Below are 25864 nucleotides of genomic sequence, written 5' to 3' on the forward strand. Positions count from 1 at the left end.
GTGACTTTGTGTTAACAAAAATCCTGAAATACTGTGGTACTAAGCATTAAACTCCCTAAATCAATATTATGCATTAATTGGCAAGGGTTGAATAAGTCTTCACAAGCATCATTGGCTGCCAAATAACTAAAATGACACAATGTAGAAATATGATTTAAAATGCCTCGCCATTTCTCTGTGCAATCATATTTTCATCATCAGGACCAATTCCAATTGTATTCACACGAGGTCTCTTCATCAATCAGTTTCTTGTTAATGGTACTGAATTTTTTTCAGCATTGAATGTGCTGTCAGATGATGCTATTGTGGCATTTACAGGAATAAGCTTGAAGAGAAATTGTTTGTTTCAGTTCACAACTATGAAAAACATTCTAATATTCTTGGAGCCATTTGGTGGTAGTAATCAAAGCAATATTTCCATCCCACTCCCTCAATTTCTGGAAGTTCATGCGAGTGTTTCCTGTGGTGAGTATATCGCCATTTAAATATAACATTATAGCATGCCCTAAAACAAAGAAACAGTATTGACAAAATATCCATCAAAAACAGAATGGTTTATGCAGCAATTGGGTCTGTAGTGGATCTGTTGGTGAGGATCACATTTTGTGTATTGTGAATCAGATGGAAGATGGTGACCATCTTTTAGAGGCTGCCCAATTTGATACTCCTCCATAATTCCTCCAGGTTGATGGAATCAAAAGTTTGAGGTCAGAGGATCTTGTGCAATTCATGACCTTGTTTTTTGATGGCAGGAATCTGCATACACAATACACAGGCCAACCTTTGAATAACAACACCTACGGTGTATATTTAGGGCTGCTAAGCTTTTCATTGTATAAATGTCACACATGCTAAGATCCACTAAATGTAAATAAAGAAAGATCACCTGCACTGCTCATTATTGACATATTTGCAGGTTAGAAAATTAGCTTCTCAAAACAGATTTGATTAGAAACAGGTAATAGAAAAATGGTAGGACACCAACAGCCAAAAAGAAAACTGATGTTCATAGATGCCATGTTATTTTTATGGGCACTTTAAATGTGTAGTTTCTAAAATAAATCAATCAAATCAAACTCAGATTTGGGCATATGAAGACAGATTTAATACAAATAACTCAAATATGAAAAACACTTATCTTTCCTGTTATTTTTTTACTGTTTCTTTTGCTTTGTTAATTACATAAATTCCATTAGTCATTAAATCACTTCATTAGCTCACCGAGGCTTCTTTAAGAATATGTCCCAAATTCACAACTTTCCTTACCTAGAAGGACAAGGGTAACATTTACATGGGAACATGCCAATTTCTGTCCAAATCACATCAAAATTCCTTCGTCATTACTGGATTTATACCCCCAAATTCCTCACCCAATGACATACCTTCACCACAAGAAATGCAATTGTTCATGAAAATGACTCGCCACCATCTTCAAGGGCAATTAGAGATGGGCAAGTGAATAAATACTTTAAATTACCACACAATTTTGAATACCTTGGGCCTATCATTTTTGTATTCCTACAACAGAAATTATGAAATTGTGAAATAAACATTTATCCCTACAAAAAAAATTTCTTCCTACTCTGGCTGCAACTTGAAAATTTATTTCTGCAATCATACAAAATGGTTTCATTCCTGATCGTCTTAAATCTCTCAAATTAATATTTTTTGAAACTATTATCTCAGAAACATCTGCATAATAGGCTGGAACATATTAAAAAATGCTTTGTCCATAATTCACCCTTTTATTTCTAGGGAGATTTATACTGTCAAAACAAACGTTTCCACATAAAATATTATTTGATATTGATTATGGGATGTGGATGCACCAATTTTTAATTTTAAAATTATTTTGCAAGAGTAAAAAGACATTTGTCTCTAAGTCCCGTAGGTGCCATATTTATGCAACATTCTCAATTCTTCTTATTAAATAGGAGGCAGCCATTTGGTCAATTGAGTTGATACTAACTCTCGGAGCAATCCTATTCCCCGCTTATTTCCTGGTAAATCACTCTGTTCACACACATCCATCAACACCTCAGATTGTACTACCAGCCACCCATGCTAGGGGTGATTTACAATAGCCAATTAACCCAACAACCAGCCTGTCCTCTGGGATGTGAAAGGAAACCATTCCACTGGTACTTTTTCCACTCTGCAAGAAACTCATCTCCAAGTTGACACATCATCTAAAACCCTTGTTATTGCATGCTCCAGTCACACCAAAGTAGCTTGCATCTTGAGAGGCTTTTTATTCCCAATGAGATCAACCCTCATTTTAGCTCCTAGTCAGTCACACCTTCCCCTCACCCCTCCTCATGCTGTAACCTCTACACTCAAATTCCATCTGCATTGACTACCTTTGACTACTTTGTCATTTTCCTGACCATTATCATTTTCCTACCCTCTTCCAACACAAACACATGACCAACTGCTCATGGAAACTCTCCCTATTGTGGTATTTCCAAGTTCTGGCTCTCTGCTATTGTTATTTTACTCAGGCATTCCCTCTACACTTAAAGCCTTTGCTTCAGCAAAATATCAGGGGCTTTCTGCCTGCTATGCAATTGGTACAACCTCCAACACTGTTTCCTCAAATACAAGGTTCCAAATTCAAGTGCACCTTCCACATTCCTGTCATAACCATGAGAAGGTTGGTTCTCTTCAGCCAAAACCATCCCCTATTCCAAAATTACCATGAAAGCCAATAATAAATTAACACACCTTTCTGCTCAGTCATTATCTCTTCTAACTCCTCTAAGCTCTTTTCCTAGCCCCTATACTAGTTGACAGTGGGGATGGCTTCCACTTCCCTTCAAACCATTTTCATCATCCCAGCCATCAACCACTCTTCCATTTCTACTGCCCTATTGGACTTGGCATAGCCCCAACCCACCCCACCTCTTCCCCATCTTCATAATACCCTTAGTGACAGGAACAGGCATGTTATCACTGTTAGAAACGGTCTTGCCTCACCACTTTCTTAGACTGCCTGTGCTGTCGACTAACCATAACTGCTCTGGTTGAAACATCCACTCAGTTGCACATTTAGCTGTTGTAACAATTTTAGCCTTTCCACTCCAGATGTCATTCCATTATGGCATATATGGCAAAATTATAGTACTTATTGAAATTACACAAACTAAAAATTCTTTAAATGTATAGGACAAGCTGCTAAAGCTGGAAAAAAACTTACTCAATGAAAATCTCTCAAATACGCTAATCAGCAGTGACATCTGCTGGTTAATCCCTCCAAAGCAGCAAGAGGCTATAGCAACATTCATCAGAACAGTATTGACCCAAATACATAAAAATCTTAGGAAAATATCAGTGTGCAGCTGACGAAAGGATATTCACCACAAACATCCGTTCTGTTTCCTCTCCACAGATGCTGCCTGACATGCAGAGTATCATCATTTTCTGTTTTTATTTCAGATTTGCAGTATGTGCAGTATTCAGCATTTGGTTTGCTATTTAATTCACTCTTGCTTCTCTTCCAGGGATACCCATCTTGAAAAGTTCTGCTCCTTTCTCCAGTAGGGTTTTGGTTTGTCTCTTTTACCTTGTTACTATCATAGAAATTCCCTTTTGCTTTCTCCTCCTCTTTCTTTGGCAGCAACTTAAAACTTGATTTTTAATTTACCTCTTTTTGTAAAGCACGGTCATAAACCAGAAACATTAATTCTCTGACCCACTATGCAGCCCCAGCATTTTCTGTTTTTACTGTGACTGCTTTAGGTATCTACCCAAGATGCCCAAAGAAATGGGCCTCATATTAGTGATATCCATATTCTATTGTTAGATTGGTTTGCCTTGCACTTGGAAAAACAAGGAAATCAAAAATAAACCAAATTGTTAATCCAAGTGGTCTGGTAAGAGCTTGGTATAACATCTGTGCTTATGAAATGTCATTATAATTTTACATAATTTGTCTACATGGAAAGATGTTAATTATCCTCAAATTTGATTTTGTTTTTCAAGGATATTCAGATTAATTACAAGCCAGGAATTATTCCCTCTAAATCAAACAGCAACATTCCTAATTTTAGCAAATTCCAAAATTAATTATGATTGCAGGAATTCTAAGGTACAATTGGATTTGTTATGCTGTTTTTTTTAATTTAAATTTTGATTTTGTGCTAATGACCAACGTGCTTCAGCACCAATAAATTTATTCGATAGTCCAATGTGGTAGTCAATTTTCTTGCAACCAGGGCTCAATTGAATGATTGATTAATCTGATTTTTGCAATGGGAATTATGTCTAGGACACAGGATAACTCGACTGTTCTTTGAATAGGTTTTGTTTCAACATCCACCTGAAAAAGGAGACACAAGAGACAGCAGATGCTGGAATGTGGAGCAATACTTGCATGAAAAAGGAGACTTATTTAGTGTCTAATTCAAAAGGTGACACTACATTACCTTTGCAATAATGCTCAAGACCCAGTATGGGGCACAAATCTTCACATTTAAAGGCTTGTGTATTATCGAGTGACCCAGAAGGATGCTAGGATATTAAATGTGTACACCCTGTGCAAAATTCTTCTACAAATTAGATTGCAAAAAGTGCTTAATTAGACAAGTGGATTAATTCTTTATTTCTACTGGAACTTGGTTTTAACTAAGTTATTAAACACATTTAAGGATCATCAAAACAATCACTTTTACAACTAATCAAAAGCACAGTTGGCTAATAAATGCAAATATTACAGTCACTGACAAAATTCAAAGCTGAATTAGTTATAGGTCATGTATCTTGGGGTAGCACTGAACTTGGCATATGACTTAATAACTTTATTCACAGCTTCCAAGAAGTCTTTCTCGGTGGCAATTTTTCGGCGAGCTCTGATAGCAAACATTCCAGCTTCAGTGCAAACACTACGGATCTCAGCTCCTGCAAAACAATAGAGGTCATCACAAGGTGTGATAAAATCACTTTGCTATTTGTTACCCCATCTTTACCAGACTTCTGCTGCACATTCATCTTTGAGAGAGAATCAACGTTCACCTTATAAGAAATCCTAGGATCTTTTCAGGTATTGTAAGATTCGACATTTGTTTGAGAGATTCCCAAGCCAGAAGGACTTCAAATCATCCTATTAACTTCTACAATGATTTCTCTCTATTTGTATATTTTAAATATTTTAAACCAACCATAGAAATAGCTTACTGTTTCTCATTAACTTACTTTCCATTGTTCACGTGATGTGAATAGTTACTATGAATTATTCGTCCACTACTTGCACCTTCAACTCCAGGACATTTGAGGTGGTGGTGAAGAGTCAAGGATTTGAGTTTTAACAGAGTGATTTTAAGAGGATATGGATAGGCTAAATGAACAAAGACTTAGCACTTGGAATATATTTTGCAAAATGTGTGTTCAACCTCTTTGGCAGATAATATATTAAAAAAAAAGCAGTATTTTTTTATAGATGGCAAAGAGATTGTAAAAAAAAAAGTGTGAAAAGCAGTATTGTATGTACATATTACCAAAGGTTAAAGTGACATACAACAAGCAATTAGGAAGGAAAATGGTATGCTGGCCTTAACTGCAAGAAGATTTGAGTAGCAAAGATGTCTCATTGCAATTATATTGGACTTGATTTGACAGTAACTGAAATATGATGGAGAGAAGGTAACCAAGATTCACCAGATTGATTCTGAAACAGAGAGATTGACCTTGCACTGTCCAAAGTATAAAAGAATGATGGTAATTTAATTGAAAATTACAACATTCTTATGGGGCTTATCAGGTTAGACACAGATATAGAGGAATCAAGTGATGTGGGGTTGGTACAGGAAAGTGGCACTGAGGTGAAAGATCAGTAATGATCATACTGAATCATGGAACAGGTACAAGGGCCCATTCCCACTTCTATTTATGTTCCTGTGGTGAGGTTCCAGCATGGGTCTCCAGGTCAATAGTCCAGGCCTCTGGATATTAGTCTAGCACTTAAATACAATGCTACCCTGCATTAAACACTTGCAATCACTGAAGTCTAAACAATGTAGAAATGATATTGTGAAGTTTAAACTGATGTTAAAAGAATACTGCTTTAACCTACCCGTACTATTTGGACATAATCGAGCAAGCAGTTCAAACCTCGTGTCTCTTTCCACACTCATGCTCCGTGCATGGATTTTGAAAATGTGAGTTCGGCCCTGAAATGGTCAAGTACCAATTAAAAAATAGGACATAAAATACAGCACAGGAACAGGCCCTTCAGCCCACAATGTCTACTGCCCATGATGACAATCCAGACTAATCCCATCTGCTTGCACATGGTTTACTGTATATCACTCCATTGCTTGCCCTGTCAGCAGCAGTGAAGCCCTAACTGGTACAACAGAGGTTCAGTGGTGTAAAGCTGTTATAAGGAGTCAGAACAAGCCCTACTCATTAACACCTGAAAATTTTCAGTTTACTACGCCATGCTTTAAGCTTCACTAGCTGTCAAAATATTCAATGTTTCTGAATGTCAGAAACATTTAAAAAAAAAACTCAATCAATATAAACATTAAAAAATCTAACACATGCAGAGTTCAACAATGGAGAGCAGAAGTCTCACAAACAGCTGACTGCAACTTTGTAATTTCTATATTTGTTTTACTTTAATCACATAATTTGGTGCTTACGTTCATGGCAGAAATAATTGCAGCATAAAACCGGTAATGCTGAAAATCATCTGACAGATTAATGTAAGATATTGTGAACATACTCATGTATTTAACATGGGTTCTTCAGTAATTTATAACCTAGTTAATAAAACCCAGATGACTATACAAAGACTATTTCACAAAATGACTTTTATGAACAACCCAAAACCAGAATTAATGCAACTTTCCAATAATTTTTTTTTATACTTCTCTATGGAATTCTCAATGTATTTGATAAGTCATTTCCATACCTCAAGATCTGGCAAACTAAATTCAATTTTCCGGTCTAAACGTCCAGGTCTCATCAGAGCTGGGTCTAAGGTGTCAGGCCTGTTTGTGGCCATCAATACTTTAATGTTACCCCTGGGATCAAAACCATCAAGTTGGTTAATAAGCTCCAGCATTGTACGCTGAACTTCATTGTCACCACCAGCACCATCATCAAAACGAGCACCTTGGAGGAAAGAGAATCACTTGTTATAAGCAATTGCAAGCTCAAAATATCTAAATTATAGAAAACAATATTAATATTGATATGCCACATGATTATTACAGTGGTCTAACACTAGTTGTTCTATAGTGTTCTATAGATAGGAGGGAATAGATATGTCAGCACAACATTGTGGGCCAAAGGGCCTGTTCTGTGCTGTACTGTTCTATGTTCAATTTATGAAATTGTATTCAAGCAGAGAAATTTTGGCCTTGAATATTGGACTTAAGCATTGGAGAATAGGATACTTGGCCCTGGTTTCTCTTCATGCTCTGTAGTATTTACTTCACAATATGTAATTTTTTTGAGATGCAATCCTGGCCTAGATATGAACCTGAATGACAGTCTTGTCTCCCTGTCTTAGAGAGCCCTCCAAAGTGTGTTGGAGAATGTCTCTGGGGGTGGAATTGTCTTTGTGTATACATGCAGGAGGGGTGGGGGGTGTTAGAGATTTCAGCAAGGAAAACTCATATTTACCATAAAGCTGTTCTTACTTGCCTTTGGCTGTTGAGTCTCCCAGGAAGGGAAACTTGGTAGGTCAGGGTAAACCTGAAAGATGTGTTAAATACTATGAGGCTGGAAATCTCCTCTTCAAATATCCAAATTAGCATAGTTAAACCCAGATGGTGGGATTGAAGTCAGACCAAATCTCAACTCCCCTGCCTTAAGGGGTTAAAATTACCTCCTTAGTGTCCGCGTGTATTCAACTTATTAAATTTTGTACATTTGTGCAGAAATGTGGTGTTTCAAGATCAGATACATTAATTTTGTACAAACAACCAGAACTCTACAAATACTGAGTTCAGAATACAAGAATTTAGAAACAGAAAACTTTGTTACTAATAAAATTATAAATCTCTCACAGCCTGAAATAATCCCTCTGTAAAGAAGATATATACAGTACCTCCGATTGCATCAATCTCATCAAAGAATATCAAACACGCCTTTTTTGTTCTGGCCATCTCAAAAAGTTCACGAACCATTCGAGCACCCTATAAAGAAACAAAACATGTTTATTTTATACTACCCAAATCCAGAAAAAAATTTGGCTGTGTATTCCACATTTTCACAAACATACTATTAGAGGGGAGCTGAAATTTGAACATCCTGTCTTCCAAGTTTCTCCAACTCTGCCACATTTGCCCTGATAACTTACCAAGTGTTTCCAAGATGCTTTTGTTATTCCTGAAGTGTGGTTTCCTTCCAACATAAACAGTAAACAAACAGCAGACCTTCTTCAACCTGAAAAATTAACTCTTTCTTTTCCCACAGATGCTACCTGACTTGCAGTGTTTTCTGCATTTTCTGCTTTTATTTCTGATTTCCAGCAATTGCAGTATTTTGATCTTTTGCCCACCACCACCACCATAGTTCACAGGGATATCAACCTTATCTGCTCCATTTCCCACACTTCTGCTCTCACCCCACCCCCTTTCCACCCATAGTAAGGATAAAGTTCCCCTTGTCCTCTTCCACACCATCAGCCTCCATATTCAATGGATTATGCTCTGTAATTTCACCATATTACCACACTCAGGTACATATTCCTCTCCTCTCTCAGTATTCAGAGACCCTGTGCGACTCTCTGGTTCACTCTCCCATCTCTGCTGTCCACCCTTTATCATGGCACCTTCCCATTCAACTGCAAGAGACGGAAAATTTACCATTCCCACTATTCAGGAGCCTAAACAACCTTCCAGGTGAGGCAGTGATTTATTTACTTGCGCTGTAATCCTGATTTACTGTGCTGCATTCAGTGCTCACCATTTGGCCTATATTGGAGAAACCAAATGCAGATTGGGTGACATCTTGCAAATAATTCCCACCCAGGCTGCAAGGTTGACCCTGAGCTTCCAGCTGCCTGTTACTTTAATTTTCCATCCCACTCCAACTTGTCTTTAGCCTCTTGCACGGTAAGTTGAAGAAATAACATCTCACTTTTCATCTAGGGAAGTTATGGTCCTCAGAACTTAACACCAATTTATGTCATAACTGGCCAATTACAATGAATGGCTATCAAACAGTAATATTACATCAGTTTTTTTTCCCCTTTCCACAAATGCCAATTAACCTGCTGGATATTTCCAGCAATTTTTTTTAGATCAAATTTGTTAGAACTATCTTACTATCTCAGGCAAAGGGCTGATCCTGAGAGATAATAATCCTTTTAACATAAACTTTCAGAAATGAGTTCTATAACAAGAGCAAAGGTTTAGTAAAAAGGTACCAATCTTTACCTCTCCAACGTACTTCTGCACCAGTTCTGATCCTATCACTCTAATGAAGCAAGCATCTGTCCTATTAGCCACAGCTCGTGCACAGAGAGTCTTGCCAGTTCCAGGTGGTCCAAATAGCAGCACTCCTTTTGGTGGTTCAATACCAAGGTTTACAAAAAGCTCCGGCTGAAAATCAGATTGACAAATCACTTTTTCTTGCTCAGTAAAAGTATAGTGGAACTGCATATCAATACTGCAGTAGGTATGACATTTAAAAACAAAATCATATTCATAGAAGACAACAAGTACATATTTTTCCAGGTAAGTGGTCATTTACATGATCATTTTCCTGATGCTTTTACAGCTACATTGTTCACGAACCAAATTAAATACTGACATTGCTGCACAATCAAACTAGATTAAATACAGACTTCATGTAAAAGGCTTCAATTGTACACTTCTGCTTTTAGTTCATTTGGGCTTTTCTTGGATCTTCTTAGAGTTTGGCAAGATTATATATCTGCTGTGGAAAATAATTTGGTCATAGGATACATAAACTTTGTTTCTATAATGCACAACTAAATTGAAATGTATGACAATACCTACACAGCTGCTTAATCGAAGTCACCCTAATATCAAAGTTACCAGGTCACCAGTGCCTTGACGCAAATGGGACCAGCCAGTAGTTTATGTATGTAATTGGAAAGCCATGTGTGGGATACTTATAAGCAAAATGAAGTTGCAAATTTTTCACGGTTGACATGAAATTTTAAAGGTTTTAAATAAAACTTTCCCAAGTAAGTCTACAGGGGTATTTTCAATTTTTTAAGCAATAAGCAAAACTTCACACGCTAAACATATGCAATTCGTACAATGCTGTTTTACACTAAAAATTATGCTTACATGTAGTAAAGGAGTTTCCACAACCTCTTGCAATTTTGCAATCTGTTCTTTGCAACCACCCACATCACTGTAGGTAACATCTGGCTTTTCTTCCACCTGAAACAGCATTGCAAAATTAGTTACTTAAAAGAATTTAGAGCATAATTACTGATTTTAAAAAATCCTTCTCCATGATACCACAGACAAGTAAAATCATTACTCCACACAACTCTGAAATACCATTAATAAAGCAGTTACAGTATACTGAAGGCAGTTACAAAATTGATCTGCCAGCCATAAGCCAAACTACATGTTTAATGGAAACAGTTAACGGAAACACTTTTACTAGTTACATATGTCCCTAAAATCCACATGCTCAACAGTCTCAGTCTGATTCCAAACCTCAAGTTATTTAATCACACATTGATTACAGAATCAAAAGGTGTAATACTAAGAGTGAAGGACATGGAACTGGGCTGCCCCCAGAACACCCTACACAAAAGATGCATTTCACTGTGTGTCTTGATGTACATGTGACTTATAAAGATATCTTGATTTGAAAAATAAATGTAACCAATTTTTGAGTTCTATCTGTCCCGACAACTGCAAACAGTCCCAACAACTATTTTGTTAAGGCGCTTTTAAACCAACAATGCAGTTAATATTCTCACACAAGATTTTATTAGTGGAACTCAAAGCTTGTACTTGAATCAATGATAATCACTAAAACACCACTGAAATATCATCCATTCCACTTCAAATCATAACCTGCCTCAAAACAAAAAAAAGTTTCATCTCGCTTGTCTTGAAAATTGCCGTTCCATCTCATTTACTCAAATTGCAAGCAGCTTGGAACTCTTGTTTGAACAAATCTGAGCAGATTTCTGCCCCCTGCCACAATGCCAAAGCCAATTCTTTCAGTTCAAAAATCTTGTGTTCAAACTCCTCTATGACCTAAACCTTCCCTGACTATCCTCAGCTCTACAAGTTACTGTGAACTCAGTGCTCCTTTAACTCTGGTCTCTGTCCATCACTAGCTTCAAAAAGCCCAAGAACTCCTATCAGCAGATTATACCTTTTCTGGAATTTGCACAAACTTTACATCTCTCTACTCTCTTTTGACCATCCTTGGATAAAGATAAACTTATCCAACTTTAGATAAATTTACCTTATCTAACCTATTATGTTCTCTTTGTGTTGATGTTGATATCAGCCAAATAATACCCGAGATGCACCTTGGGATGTTTAACCACGGTAACCGCACTATATAAATGCCACTTGTTGCTATTGGATTTACCTGCATCATGGTAACAGTAGGATCAATCTTTGGTGGCAGTGGAATATGTATCTGGTACTTGTTTCGATCCACACTGTAACATTTAAAACAATATTTTAAAGTACGTCTCAGTTTGCAGTAAAATATCAGGTATCTAATTGTATTAAATATTAATATAATGAACTTTGATGAATTCACAGGTCTGAATTGGCCTTAAATTTGAGTAATCGTAGTGATTTAAATTCTGTAATTTACTAAAAAACCAAAATATAATTAGTCATTGGCAGCTAGCATGCAAGAAAATTAAAGGTTAGGTTCATACCCAACTCTCATTCCTTCCTCAATATCAGTGGGAGCCACTTGGTCACTTAAGTCAACCACAAATTTTGCAAACTGCTTCACATTAATGATGTACTTGGGATCTTCAGAATCTGCATTTATGATCTTTGTACATCTGCAAAAAGAAAAAAATGCAATCACAGTTATCTTTTAAATAAGCTTCACTCAGTGTCAATGTGTAATCATGGACTTGTATTTGTATTAGTGGCAATGCCAGACTTCACTGACCTCACTAAAAAGCATCAAAGTACAGCTTCAGAAATATAGCAATGTGAAAAATCATGTGTCCCTCTTGCAAGGCAAATCAGGTAAAATTAAGACAATTAAAATAAAGGTCAACATAAGAAACTTCTGTTCACCAGACATATCTCTAGTGCATTAGATCTGAACTAGCAAAACTCAAATTTTTAGAAGTCAGTAAGCTCCATGAAATTCAATAAAATGCAAAGTGCCTTTATTAAGTGCATTTTGCGGTTTAATACTCAAATATACTGATTCAAATGGATGAGTGACTTTTACAATATAACAAAGTCACATCAATTTCATCAGCTAGTCTTCACCCTGACTTGCTATCTAAGTCAGCAATAGTAAAGATGTGGGTTCAAGAAATAAAGGTTCTCAATTGCATTTTATCCATATCGTTGTTAGTCAGAGCTTGCAGTATGTGTATTGGCTCCTGCTTTCCCTATATTACAACATTAGCTACATTTCAAAATTATTTCGTTAGTTGCAAAGTGTTCTGGGATATATTGAAACAGACTTAGGAAGTTACAATGATAAAGAAGGGCACCATCCTTCCCATCAAGTCCAAGTTGCTTTGTCAAGCCATCCAGTCAGTCCCATTACTTATAGATGTCTATAAAGGAACATTCCAGGCTACAGGAGTATGTGCTGAGGGACACACTGTAGCTCGGTGCAGCCAATGCAAAGGCTCTGTGGGGAAGAACCACAGTCTGGGCTCCTTCCCCTACCACACATGGGAGGGACTGAGTCAGGTGGGGAAGCTCCTCAAACATTGAAATGGTGCAGCACCCCTGGGGGCCACATGAGTGGCGATGGTGCTATGGTTTAAAAAAAAGTTAACACTACTGAATGTATTGACCATGAATGTAAAAGTTTTGCACTGTTTATTCTTTTGTGTATTTTTTTATTATGAATAAAATTTTTGAAATAAAAAAAAGATACAATTATTCTTCCTTGATAGAGATAGGAAACCTCAAATCCTGCTTTTCAAGTGCTCATCCAGGTAATTTTTAAAATGTGATAAGGCTTTCCCTTCACTAATTAACTGCAGACCCTGATTAATATTTTTTCCCTTAACATTTCTCTAGACCTCACACTAATTAATTTAAATCTATGCCCCCTATTTACCAATCTCTCCTAAGGAGAATAGTTTCTTACTACTTACCCTGCCTCAGACTCTAACTATTTTATACCAATCAATTAAACTGCTCTTCTTTTGTTCCAGCTAAATTAAAGATGTACTCAAATTATAGCTTCAGGTATGACAAGGGGGGGAGAAAAAGAGAGATTAAGTATACAAGAGACACAAGCTCCTTCTCCGGTGTGAGCTGGAGTATTTCAGACTTCATACCTTGCAACCTGCAAAGGTTGCTCACTTTGAAGAGTCTGTTTGTCTGCTGCTAGGTCCCACAATGCTGGAGGAGCCAGACCAGTGTCAGACTCCTTGATACCTGCACAAAAGAATGCCGTCCTTAAAAATGTATCAAACTGCCATGATAAACAAAGTAAAATGATACAACAAAGTGACATTAAACCAATTCTCAGAATGCGATTTCAAATTATATTACATTTTATGTACGATTTCAATCCAGATATGCAAATTGAGAACTTAAGGAGGAAATCTTTTATGTGACTTTCCTTATTGACTGACCCCACCTTGAATTTGTATTGTCCCTTTCATGACCTGGGGTCAGCTCAAAGCAATTTTATGGTCTATGAAGTACTTTGAACTGTACACTCTGTGGTAATGTATGGAATGTTTCAACTGATTTGCATGCAACCAATTCCCACAAAAAGCCATGTGCTAATGGCATTCTAATACATTTCAGAGATTTAGATTGTTGGGTCAACATGGGCCAGATCAACAGGGTAAACTCCCTTGTTTTTTTGCAATAGTGCCACGAGATCTTTTATGCCCAACTGAGAGAACGAATGCAGTCTTGATTTAACATGTCATCAAACTATTGGACTGAAGTCAACATAGCTTTTTGTGCTCAACAGCTGACCACGTGAAAATATTAAAAGTTTGATGAACCTCTTATAAGAGAAAAGTAGACTGATTATAAGCTTTTTGGCTGTGGGCTTACAGCAGTTTATTTTTTATGAGGTTGCTCAAGTGTTTTGAGGGGTCTCATAAAACATAATCCTTAACCCAGGACTTTGTATAGTGGGCTCAAATTACAAAACCATTTAAAAATAAAAAAACAGTTTCTTTAGTTTTACTGAAATGTTTGTGATTTCTCTATCAGCCCAAATCCACAGCATGAAAACAAATGCATTTTTGTATTTGCCGGTATCTTGCACCGAATATATTGACAATAGTTGCCTGCAACAGAGACTTTATTTAAATGTACCAGTCAATTCGTTAATTTTCTTGAGAAGCTGTTGGATATCATCCTCCACCTGCTTGATCTGTCTGGAATAGGTACTCTGACCCTACAAGAGAAGAAAATGTAATTGCAGCAGTCTTATCATGCTTTGTTGCAAAGACACGAAAATGGGAAGAACTTAACTTGGCCAATTACATCAGACACCTTGGTATACTGTGCCATTCACTCCATTAGAAAATCAAACAATTTAGCATTTCTAATGATTTGAGGAACACAATAGCCCTACACTCATATCTAGAGATGGACTACACCCAAATGGTCAGAAACAGAGAGGTATGTACAAGATTTTTTTCTGCTGATTAAGTCACTCAGATAACTAAACTTGTATTGTACATCTACTATATTCTGTAGCTCTGCATAACTTATCAGTTGCTGGCATCCGAGAAATACCCAGATCTGAATAACCAAAAACATGCCAAAGCCAAAGTGTGCGTTACTGATAGGAATAGTCATAGCCTGTGAATTAGAAAACACATTGTGCAGGCAAAATGTCCAGCATGTGCAAGTCAACAAGTATAAAAGTGCCATCTTTCTTCTTGGGCAGTCACTCAGGATCATGAGTGGCTTGCTTCCAGTCTGGTTCTGTGGATTCCGAGATGGCTAAAAAAGGCAACACGATTCCCACAGACACTGCCAAAGGAGCTGCTTGATACGGGTGGATAACCTGATAGTTTGAGAGGTGGTGAACATCTTCTGTTTTTTTTACACTGGGTTTCTTTGTGCTCCTGACGAATGGTCTCAGATTTCCTCAGTGCCATCCAAATGTCTCCTCCTCATTTTGATTGGTCATGGATTCCAATGTGCAAATGGGAATGTTATAGTTTTTCAAGGAAGGTTTGTGAACATGTTTGACAGACCTTGGAATAGCATCTATTTTGGGACTTTTGTGTTGGACATGCAAACTGAGTGTAATTGTGGACTCAGTGCTTGGGATTTTGGTCTGGGGGAGGAAGCTGATATTAAATATCTTGCAAATAGATTTAAAGACTCTGCAGCATCACACTGGTGGTATCACTCCAGTATCTGGAAGTGCCAGCTGTAGGTAGCCCATGTCTCAGAAGCATGTGAAGGACAAAAGTCATTGCTGACCAGCAGACCAGGAGCCTGCTAACATACTTTGCCTCAGGCAACCAAAGATTGTCCTGGAACATTGAGAAAGATGTTGAATTTCATCATCTACATCTGCCTTCATTGAAAGGTTGCTCCTGAACTATTGGAAGTGGTCCATCTTTTCTAGGGTCTCGACAGCAAGATCAAAAATGATAGGTCACAGAATGTTAGCATGATACTTACATAAGTCTTCAGGAGGGCAATATCCCCTTCATCGAGTGCTGCAGTTCAATGAAGAAAAAGTATAATTAAAAATAAAAGTACATTATTCACAAATCACTAGATTGATCACTATATTAACAAGCGGCGATCTGAGTGTTATATACAGCTCTATTTCTAAAATTAAAACCCCAAGAAAAATAACTCAGCACTTGGAACTTTGTTCAGCCCATGAACTCAGGGAACTCTCAGTTGGAAATGGTAGAGAAAGTACACAAGAGAGGCAGGTTCAGGCCTCTATGAGACAGAGGTGGAGAAGATTACAAAGGCAGACAGGGACACACAATAAGGATTCTATTTAAAAACAAAATCAAGGCTTTGCTGACCAGTGATGAGCACTAGGCATATAGGTGTTGGATGGCTGAGACTTGGGGTGAACTTTGGTACAGTTAGCAGAATATGGATTAACCTCATTCACACAGGATAGAATGAGGCCGGCTAGAAGTGGGTTAGAATAGTCCTTGACAGATGTACAAAGGTGTGGATAAATATCTCAGAGGTAGAGAAGGTGTTACAAAGTGGAAACAGGAAGACTCAGTAATGTTCAGGTATGATACAAATCTCAATAAGGTCAAATAGGATATCGAGAAAGTCAATAGCTTTGATCTTCCAAATATTGTTAATGGAAATTTCTGCCCACCTTAGTATTGGATGTCAAAAAATAGGCTGACATTTCGAGACAGTAAGGAACTGAGAGGTTGAACCTGATGTTGTTAAGGTTTATATGGAAATTAATGCCATGTTTTTGTTTGATATCATCCAGATCAACACTTAAATAGGAGGGGGCGAAGGATCAATCACTGAGGACTACTACAGGCAATGGTGCAAACACAGCCTTTGTAACTGATTCTTCCTCTGTCACTTGATTGATCAGAATGGCACTCAATGGTCCACAAGTTGACAACAGTGGAGATTCGTGGAGAAAGATTATGAACAACTGTGTCAAAGACTGCAAATAGGTCAAGGAGGGTAATTATCTTTGTTACAATCATAAAGAATGACTGATAAGACTTGTTTTAGTACTGCAGCAAGAAAGGAAACTTGATAAGAAAGTCAAATAAGGACATTCAGGTAAAATGTGCACAATAGAAAGCTACAGCACCTTCTTGGACTTTGAGGAAGAGCCATTAATAAAAATCAGCTAATACAGGGACTAGGAAGGGAACCTTTTTTATTCGCAGAATATGGGCATTGTTGGGTGGTGCAATCTGAGCTCATGCTTCCAGATTAATAATCCAGGGCACTCACCCAGTCACAACCTCTATCATTTCTGATGAAGGATTATCAACTCAAAACATTAACTGTTTCTCTCTCTAAAGATGTTGCCTGATCTGCTGAGTATTTCCAGGCTTTTCTGTTCCAGCATCTGCAGTATTTGCCACTGTATACCTTGGATAATTGGGAGTTTATTGGGATAACAGCATAGAAAACAGACCAAATGGGTTTCCAGAGGGTACATGTCAAAAGAGTTGAATTTAAATAAAATTGAGTTTGGGAGCAGGGATGGGGAGAACCTAAAGACTATGTAACTTGTTAAGCTGTGGTAAGGGAGGGAAGTAGCACAACCAGCTGACCAGACTATATCAATTTTATTGAAAAATAATGCCCCAAGATATTTGTTGGAAATGAGAATGGAGGAGACAAAGGAAAAGGCAAGGCAACTTGCATTAGAGCAAAAACGATGGAATTCTCTTCTCATTCCCAGACCTCAGAAGGCAGCAGTGAAGTTCAAAACCACTGATATATATTTCTGACATGTACCCCTATTGTAATATGGGGAAACATTTCGGGTTGTGGGCAAAGGCCAAATATTTAAACAGTGAGGTGGGTGTGACGTCCTTGGCTGAAGCCAAAATGTTGCTCCTGGCACCGAGAGACATCCCTTCTCAGCGAACCTTCAGGGACTGCGGCAGAGCCGCTCCCAATGACAGAGACCAACCCGGGCCCCCCACCAGCGAGCTCCGGGCCCACTACTAGTGCAGCACCAGCTCTCCCACCGAAGAGTCTCCGAGAACCTGTCCCTCACCTCGGATCGGCTTCTCCTCCTCTTTGGATTCCTCTTTGGCCTTCCGCTGGTCACTTCCCAGGTAATCCGGCATGACGGCGGCAAAAGGAAATCACTCTCAACCTTCAGCGTTACACAGCACTTCAGCAGGCCCCACCTCCCATCATCCACTACGCCGGAAACCAGACCCACCTCCCAGCATCCTCCACACCAGAGACCAGACCCACCTCCCAGCAGCCAGTGCAGCGCTGGTTGCTCCTCTGCCACCAGTGGTGATGCGATCCCGGCGTCGCTATTCTCGGAAAGAGCAATGTGTTATTGAGGGAAATAGCATCTGTGGGTTAATGACCTTCCGTCATTCACAGACATAGTGTGACCTGCCAAGTATCCTGAGGTTTTTTTTTGCTTATTTCAGCTGAGTTCAATTCTCAAGATGTTGTTTCTGTATTCAGGAAGACGTAGAAGTGCCTTTCCTATCTGAGCACCAATTGATGCTATATTAATTATGCTTGATCATAGAAATGTATTCTATTGTAGGAAAAGTTTCTTTAATTTTCCATAAATCATTGCTCCATTTAATCTATTTGCCGTACATTATTAGAGTTGGGCTTTACATTTAGTGTCTTACCTAACGCACTTCCAGAAATATATTTTCACTCTAGCTTCTCTGATGTCTCTTATACCTAATCTTGACTTCCTCTCCTTTGATTTTACCATTGCATGTGTGTACTGATACATCGTTAGACTACTTATTTCCAATATCCAATTTTAGATGAACCATGCATTAAACTCTCACAGTTTAACAGTGGGAAGAACCAAACTGTAGACTTTTATCATGCCACAAGCTGTCCATGACTTGCCCGCAAACAGTGCTTGGATATGTATAAATTCAGAAGCTGAGCTCCAGTCATCATTGACACATTCACTAAAGCAAGTGAAGAATGGGTTTACACTTAGAACAAAGGACCTCTACCAATCTGCACGATAACACTGGCCATAAAATTCCAGGATTAGGTGAAGGAAAATGTGGACCACTTTCAACAATCACTTTCAATTCTCAGGAATCACTCTTCAATGAAGGCTGGCATCGTTGATGAAATTCATCATTGCCTTCAGTGTGTCAGTACAGCCTTTGGCCATCTGAGGAGAAATGCTTGAAAATCAAGGCCTCAAACCTGACATTCATAGACAGCAGTGACCCCTGCTCTTCTGTACATTTCTGAGACAAGGACTACCTACAGCTGGCACCTTGAAACACTAGAGAGATACCACTAAAGCAGCCTCTGCATAATCCTCAAATTCACTGCTAGCTGCAAACCAACATCAGGGTCCTTTCCCAGGTGAACATCCCAAGTTTTGAGGCTGATTTACACGCAGTCAGTTCTGATTGGCAGGTCACAACTTTTGCATGCCTGACACCAAATTCCTAAAGCAGACACTTTACTCCAAGCTCTATCATGACAAGAGTTACCAGGTGGATAGAGGAAATAACAGCAGTAACAAAGGTAAGCAGAAAATAGGGCCAATGCACATGCTGTTTATCATATTACTCAATTCTACAGATCTGGAATGGTGTTTACAGATTGCAGGGTAGCAAATGTGACCCTACTATCGTTAGAAAGGGGGGAATTACTGACCTGTTAGCCTGATATTGTAGTTATTGGACTGCTGGAGGATGTGATATAAAGGATGTGATATAAGACACTCAGAAAATAATATGATTGAGCAGAGTCAACATGGATGTACTTGCTACAGAAAAGGTGCAGCAAAGTATCATCAGAATGGTTTCTGGAATAGAGGGTCACGTGTGGAGAGATTGAGTCTGTCAGGCCTCCCTTCTCTAGGAAACACAATCTCATTGAAATAAATAAAAGACTGAGCTGGTTCAGCCACGTACAGCTGTGGAGATTGTATCCCCTGAGAGCAGAACAAGGGATCTGTCAAAATAAATGCTAGGCCATTTACAACTGAAGTGGAGAGACATCTCTTCACTCAGCCATTGGCAGAGCTTTGGATTTCTCTACTCCAGAGAGCTGTGGTTTTCAGTCATTAATTGCATTCAAAACATATCAATTACATTCCTTGATATAAAAAACAGATTTGGGCTAGAGCAGGAAAATGATGTTGAGGTGAAAGATTAGTCATGATCAGTTGAATGGTGGAGAAGGCTCAAGGATCTGAATGGACTATGTTCCTATTTCTTATGTTCTTAGCATTCAAGGATTTTCTTAAAACCTCTTGGAAAAGTATACCATCTTCAATGACTCATGGGAATCCCTAGCCATGAATGCTAAAAGTAGGGAGGGAACACACAGGATAGCTTTGTGAAGCTCAAGTCCCTTTATTGGGAGCATATAGAAACTCAGTGTAAACGGTGGAAGGAATGTGATCTCTCAGTCTACCCACCCGCCTCCTGTCAAATGCCTCCTGTCCTAGCTTTGGCAGAGTCTAGGGGTTCACCTCAGAAACACAGAGCTGGAGTGGAATCAAGGCAACCGAAACTCCCAAGAGGTCTACCCATCTTGTCTAGAGGTTAGGCTCATTCACTGCTGATTTGCACAACAGTCTTGTCATCCCGAGGCTCAATTCTCTCTTGGCTGGTCCCACACCTCCCCCCACCCCGGCAGCAGGTCATCCCAAACTCTGCTGCCCCACTGCTTTCTTTTAGTTGGTGGATTTTTAGAGTCCTTGTTCGTTCCCTTTGTCCCATCAGCCATTGAAGACCTTGAATTCTCTGTGCAGAAACCCCACCGCTGAACAAACTCTACGTCTCCTCATCAGACAACAACTTCTTTTGCTTGCTGTCAAATTGTACAGTAGAAGTGCCCTGGAGCACTATATAGATGCAAGCTGTGATGTAACTGCAATTGTAACGGGTGTAGTCTTCCTCCCACTTGCTGCCCGGAACGCTCTTTACATCCTCCAAATTTCCACAGGCTGATTAACCTCCTGCACGGGGAGGCGGGCCGTCCGCCGGAAGTGTTGGGTGAGAGCAGCCGGCCGGTTCATGTGGCGGCGGCAGCGGTGGGGACCGTCTGTGTTGCCGCGGAGCCGGAGCCGGAGCGCTGCTCTGTGGGCGGGTGGGTTCGCAGTTCTGTGAATGGTGAGCGGCCAGTGACCCGATCATGCTGTGTGAGGCGCCCGAGGGCCTGGCCTCTGCTGTCTTCAAGCCCCTGGCAGGTAAGAGTCTGCGCAGCGCCTGGGAGGGAAGCTCCGTTCCTGGTCGGTCTGCCCCGGCCCCGCTAACGCCGATTTACCCAGGGGTTGGGCGACTCAGTTGCTAAGGTAAGGCTGGCAGGGCACGCCTGCCCCTGAGCACCGTCGCCCTGGGTCGCTGGATTCACAGCGCCTTCGCTTTTAATGTCTTAACAATTGAATGGGATTTTATGCCGTGAATTTTCTCCACCTTCGTGAGGTTTGAACAGTACATTTTGCAATGTTGAGACATATAAGATTCTGAGAGGGTCTGGATTGATGTTGAGAGGCTGTTTCGTGCTTGTGAATTTACAACTGATTAAGCGAGTTGTGCAGGAGGAGAGGTGTATTGTTTTAGAATCTTATTTAATACCAAGATGAGAAATTTCTTTACACGGAGTCTTTGAAATTCTCTCCCTCGGAGGGCTGTTGAGTGTGCTCAGTGGTTGAGTAGATTCGTGGCTGAGATCAGTAGAATTTTTGAATTGCAAGTAAATTAGGATACGGGAATCCGGCAGGAAAATGGATGAAGTGCAGGAGTAACTGAGATCCAGTAGAATAGTGAAGCAAATTTTTATGTTCTTGATAGCCTCCAAACAGGATGAAAGATTCAGAGACCAGTGATCTGTAATCTGCAGATTAATGAAACAAAATATTGTTTGCTGTCAAAATGACACATAAGGAACTAAGAACACCTTTCACTATAGGTATTTTAAGAATTTCAGGGATAAGTGCAATTCAAATGATGAAGAGTTTTGATAATTCATGAGTATACTAAATACATTGATTCCAATTCTATTAAAGTTAACCAATTGTCTGGTTGTATAATCAATGTGGATTAGTTGAAGTTCTTAAATGATAAAAGCTGGTGGTTTCAAGGCCTTGAGTGGAGGAAGTCATGGATGGAAGAGGAAGATAAATGATGTTGACCTTGAATTTGGAGGTGGGGGGGGGGGAACCTGAAGATTGAGGAAGGGAAGAAAAGGAGAGGTGAGAAGTTGGAAAAACAGTATTCTTAGAAAAGCATGGGTCACAGCAGAAAACTTCCCATGGATCTTGATTTTACTACAGTGATACAAGTGGAAAAAAGAAATATGAAAATTAGCAAATTTGGAGTTTTAAAGGAAAGGAATAAAGTTGTGAAGAAATCAACAAGATGAAGAAAGGCCAAGCTATCATCTGAAGATCAGAAAGTTCTTGTTGTATATTTTTCTTATTTGTCATATGCTCCCCTCTCTGAAACAGTGGCTGAAACTCTGGAACTCTGCTCAACCCAAAACTGAATTTCAACTCCTAGCTTTTCCAGCTATTCCATTGCTCTCCTCGGTCTCTCATTCGTATTTTTGTCACGTCTAGACCTGATGTGTCTGTTCTGCTGGTATTTTATTCTACATCTCTTGTAAGTGCACTTTTGACTTAAAAGAATGTTGAAGAATGCAAGGATAAGAAGAGAGGGATGAAAGGAATGCACAAATGTTGGAGGTGATAGAGGTAAAAGCTGGTAGGGAGGGACAGGTTATGAGAGTAAAAGGTGATATCATGTGACTATAAATTGGAGAGAGCCGAAGGCATGTTGGGAAATACATTAATGAAATTCTAACACAGACTGTTGAATCCTGAAACAGATAAAGAGGACAGATGAATAACCAATTTTGGGGTAACCCGCAGATAAGGAACTGTTTGGATGTCTTCAGATGCCATTGAAAACATCCTCTCTTTGTAGTCACTGTGAGAATGAAGTTGTTGACAGTTTGGCCAACATTAATCTGATGAGGGACGAAAATGTGTTTCACACATTTTAACTATTTCACCATGAAATTTTAGAACACATTCTTGGTAAAGATCATAGCTGCACAGTAGTTGAGAACAACCAAGATTGATGTGGTCTTAAGCCCAATGTCTCTGGTCCCATGGGGAAGAGGTGATCCCTGTCAAGGCTTTGCTGAGGTTCCTTTGGAGAACCTGATTTTGTTAAATGTAGTTGGTGTCTGTGCTTTAGTCCAGCACTTGAAGCATAGCCTGATATCTGTCTGTGGCTTTAATGCATTAACTTCTGTGTGAATAAATAAAACCAACTGTTCTATGTATTGGTGCTGGGTTGAATCATTGACCTCTGGGCATCTATTGACTGCGACAAGGCAACCAATCTTGCATTTAAAATCAAAGTAGCCTGTGCAGATCAACTAAGATAGGCTGAATTATTTAGTTACTTCATGATCTTTGAAATGTATTTATTCTAATTTGTGAAATGCTTAATTCCCTAAAATAATGTCAATAGAAAGTGGGTTAATAATGAAGATGTAATATCAATGGTTCACAATGGTTTTTTTCACATTAGAAATTAGGCATGATGCGCATATAATTTTCGTAGCAAATAATCATTAAAAATCCAACCCTGTTGTTTTCTATTGAGAACATCAGTTATAGTAGATTTGAGAGATCAGTTAACGAACTGATTAATATAGAGTGACCTGGTTTGATCCTTGCTGAGCTGCAAAGTGAACAGTTTGCCTAAGTAGTATGTCAAAGGTAATTTGTACAAGCCTGTAAGTGCGCTGCCACTAACATTAAAGGTTTGTACAATTACTGAGGGGGAGAAAAGGTAGTACAGAAACATGACACTTGCTGCTTGTAATTGTATTTGCTAGTAGAGATTTTTAATGCAAGTTTTATTTCAAATTTTGATACGTTTTCATGTTTTCAGCTCCTATGTTTGGTTCTGATAAAAGTTTTAAATACACTGCAACATTTCATAGAAAATGCTGGGATTAATGTTGTTATTGGTTCTTATTTGCTCACTTCTGTGACCGGAAAACTTGTACTTTAGTTATTGCCATAAGAACATCTGTATGTCGGCATGGCCTTTTCAAACAGTTTTTTTTTGCATGCAGCTTCTGTACTGTGCCCAGTTGAACCAGTTGGAAGATGGTTTGAGGCGCTTGTAAAGAGACGGGCAAGGAATGTATCAGCTTCCTTTCATGAGTTGGAAGATGAGAAAGAATCATCTTCTGAATCAGAAGATGAAGAATTACAAATCGAGGAATATCCATTGCTGAAAACACTTGAGCCAAAGGACTGGAAGGTATGTATAGATATATAGTATTTAAAATTTCTATCTACCAAAGTCAAGTAACACCAATGTAAGGATACAAATACACTTTTGTATTCCTAATCTATTCACATTGTTTTGTTTCTTGAGCTATTTTGACTGTTTTAGCTTGTTGGTTATATTTGGTTAATGTTTTCTTTTGCAAAAAGTACCTTTACATTAATCTTCATAATGTTTAAAAAGTCAGTTTTGTCTTGCCCAAAACCCTTGTTTTGATAGATTTTCATGATGTCTTTGCTACATTAGCCTTTTGACCATAAATGAATGTACTAGTCTAGAAATAGAAAATGTTGGAAATAGTATGTTAACAGCATCTGGTGAGAGTAGCTGCACTTAAGACTTTAATAGGTTATAAAGTTAGTGAGCCTCCAGATGGTATTTATATTTTCCAAATGTGCTTGTAGATAATGCGAGCTTTCAGAAGTCATTTGACAGGGATCACGCAAGAGTCTGTTTAAATTTAAAGCTCATAGAACTGAAGGCAAATTTTTGACCTGTTTAGGAGATTTATTTGGTGGTAGAAGATAGATTAGGGATAATAGATGTCTACCTTAATTGGAAGTGTGTGTTTAGTTTATCACGAGGGGTCTGTTCCTGTGCTCTGCTGTTCTATGTTCCAAGTTGTTTTGTGAATCCTTAGTTATTTATTTTAATGACGTAGACAACATAACAGTGAACCATTCATTGAAATTTGTAGATGGCACAAAGACTGGTGGCATAGTAAGTAGTGTAGTCAGGAGCTTAAATCTGCAGAGACATTGACAGATCAAGTAAGTGAACAAGATTGAAGAAGGATTTAAATGCACACAAATGTGAGGCCTTCTGTTTTGGGTTAAAAAGAACATTTAAGGTATTTTCTAGATGGTGAAAAGTCAGGAGGGCATAGGTTTAGGGTGAGAGGAAGATGTATTAAAGGGGATTTGAGGGGAAAGCTTTTTTTACACAGTGATTGATATCTGGAACTTGCTGCTGGAGGAAGTGGTGAAGTCAGATCCAGTCACTGTGTTTAAGAGACACAGGCACTTAAATAGGCAAGGCATGGAAGAATACAGACCTCGGGCAGGCAAATAGGGTTACTGTAGATGGCAAAAAGGTCGACTTGGATGTGGTGGGCTGATGGACCCATTTCTGTGTTGTACAAACTTTATGACTCTGACTCTCGTACAAGCTCAAAGAAATTCAGGGATATGTGGAAGCAGATTATTGAAATGTAATGGTAAGGCATTTTTTTTAAAATAAATGTTCAATGAAATTTCAACCTGTATAGCTAGAAGCTAGAATAAAATGGGAGTAATGTTTTACATCTAAACCTGGCTCTGGTTAGAACGTATCCAAGTACTAGACAGTACAGCACAGGAACAGGCCCTTCAGCCCACAATGTCTGTGCTGAATGTGATGCTGGATTAAAGTCATCTCTTCTGCTTGGACATGATCCATTTCCCTCCATTCCCTGCATATTTATATCCCTATCTAAAAGCTTCTTAAACGTCATGGTCGTATCTGATTCCACCACTACCACCCCTGGCAGCGCATTCCAGGCACCTACCACTCTGTGCAAAAAAAAACACTTGTCCTGCACATCTCCTTTTAACTTTTCCACTCTCATCTTAAGGCTATGCCGTCAAGTATTTGATATTTCTACACTGGGAAAATGATTCTGACTCTCGATCCTATCTTTGCCTCTCATAATTTTCAAAATTCTATCAGGACTTTCCTCAGCCTCTGCTCCAG

The 25864-nt window shown here is 38.8% G+C and overlaps 2 protein-coding genes across 2 annotated transcripts in view; one reads left to right on the top strand and one right to left on the bottom strand.

Annotated features, from left to right (window-relative positions):
- Positions 1-1082: 1082 nt before the first annotated feature.
- Positions 1083-18003, bottom strand: psmc2 (proteasome 26S subunit, ATPase 2). The gene is made up of 12 exons (XM_052033955.1): positions 17851-18003; positions 15789-15826; positions 14460-14541; positions 13457-13556; positions 11846-11977; positions 11545-11617; positions 10269-10364; positions 9387-9551; positions 8054-8141; positions 6911-7113; positions 6068-6164; positions 1083-4896 (listed from the first exon to the last, which is right to left on the bottom strand). Exons 1-12 carry the CDS (start codon positions 17921-17923, stop codon positions 4739-4741), a joined length of 1305 nt encoding a protein of 434 aa, XP_051889915.1. The 5' UTR covers positions 17924-18003; the 3' UTR covers positions 1083-4738.
- Positions 18004-20808: 2805 nt separating this feature from the next.
- dnajc2 (DnaJ (Hsp40) homolog, subfamily C, member 2) overlaps positions 20809-25864 on the top strand; it is a 33708-nt gene continuing 28652 nt past the window's right edge. The window contains exons 1-2 of the mRNA XM_052034039.1: positions 20809-21009; positions 23916-24106. Of these exons, the coding sequence (XP_051889999.1) occupies positions 20955-21009; positions 23916-24106 (246 nt within the window). The 5' untranslated portion in view covers positions 20809-20954. The remainder of the gene's footprint in view (positions 21010-23915; positions 24107-25864) is intronic.

This window comes from Pristis pectinata, chromosome 19 (genome assembly GCF_009764475.1).
Source record: "Pristis pectinata isolate sPriPec2 chromosome 19, sPriPec2.1.pri, whole genome shotgun sequence".
NCBI classification, from domain to species: Eukaryota; Metazoa; Chordata; class Chondrichthyes; order Rhinopristiformes; family Pristidae; genus Pristis; species Pristis pectinata.